Below are 1,167 nucleotides of genomic sequence, written 5' to 3'. Positions count from 1 at the left end.
CCCCCCCCCCAGCTAACACTGGCTGCCCTTGGCACACCTGTCACACTCCAGTCATGTTTTCATCACCTTCTCCATGCGCTACAGCCTCCAGAGCAATGAGATGCACTTGATGTCGGTGGCCCCGTTGCTGCACGAACTCCCGCACAATCTGGCCACCTTCTGCAACGCGCTCATCTTCAACCCCTCCACCCAGCTGGCCAGTCGCATGATTCGCTCGCAGACTGATGTCTCCGGGGAGATTGTGGCCCGCCTGCACTTCCTGGCACAGCAAACCCCGGAGTCCCCGTACGATGACCCGCCGCCCTTCTGGGAGTTCTCTCTGCGCTCGCAGCTGTCCTCCAAGCGGGCCAATCCGCTCATGGCCCTGGTCAGCGAGAAGCGCGAGGCCATGTTCTCCAGCTTCTGCCAGCATGCCATTGGCTATCAACTCTTCACGCCAGGGCCTTCGGTGGACAACTTTGCCAAGCAGATTCTCGACCCGGTGGTGGAATTTGTTAAGATCGTCTCCGCATAATGGGACACAGGGATGTGTGTGTGTGTGTGTGTATCTAAGTGCATGTGCACACCAGCCGGTGCAGTTTGTGCAAGAGTCCGCTAGGCACCCGGGCTTCTGCGGACGCGAGCACGCACCCCTTCCCCCCCCCCCTCTCTGCGAGCTTCCTCCTCCAGCCCCCTTTCTCCTTCCCTTTCGTTTTCCCTCTCAGCGCCGCTGCTGTGCAGTTTCAGCAGGCTGTCCCCGGCCGGCCCCGCGGCGCCATCGTCCAGCCCCGCGCGCGTGCCCCCCGTGCTCTGTCAATATCATTTCACATTACCGCGTTCTCTTGTGGGTATCTGCTTCCTCTCCTCAACTCCGAGACACTGTTCGTGCGGATCGGCCCAGCCCTTTCCTGCACTGTAGAGGAGACCTAAAGCAACAACAGAAGGAGGGCGGTGGGGCGGGGGGGGGGGCGCAGGAGGGATCGAAGAAACACAGGGGTCAAAGCGTCGGGAGAACCGAGTTGGTAGATCGTTCGGTCGCGTCCGCCAGGTCACCTGACCAGACACAGCCCTATCCGGTGGCAGTTCCTCCTCCCGCCGTTTCCTCGGCCACTACTCCCTGTTCTCCTCGGTGCTGGCGTTCTCGGGGCCTCTTCGGCCAGGAGCAGTAAACACGTCCCGGCATGCGAG

At 61.6% G+C, this 1,167-nt stretch overlaps 1 protein-coding gene across 1 annotated transcript in view; it reads left to right on the top strand.

Moving 5' to 3' along the window:
• The window catches only part of H696_00441 (hypothetical protein), a 3,945-nt gene extending 3,131 nt beyond the window's left edge, over nt 1–814 (top strand). The window contains exon 6 of the mRNA XM_009494295.1: nt 52–814. Coding sequence (XP_009492570.1) covers nt 52–514 — 463 coding nt within the window. The 3' untranslated portion in view covers nt 515–814. The remainder of the gene's footprint in view (nt 1–51) is intronic.
• Nucleotides 815–1,167: the final 353 nt, after the last annotated feature.

The sequence above is a fragment of the Fonticula alba genome (assembly GCF_000388065.1).
Source record: "Fonticula alba strain ATCC 38817 unplaced genomic scaffold supercont2.1, whole genome shotgun sequence".
Classification (NCBI taxonomy): domain Eukaryota; order Rotosphaerida; family Fonticulaceae; genus Fonticula; species Fonticula alba.
This window is presented reverse-complemented; position numbering and strand designations above follow the sequence as displayed.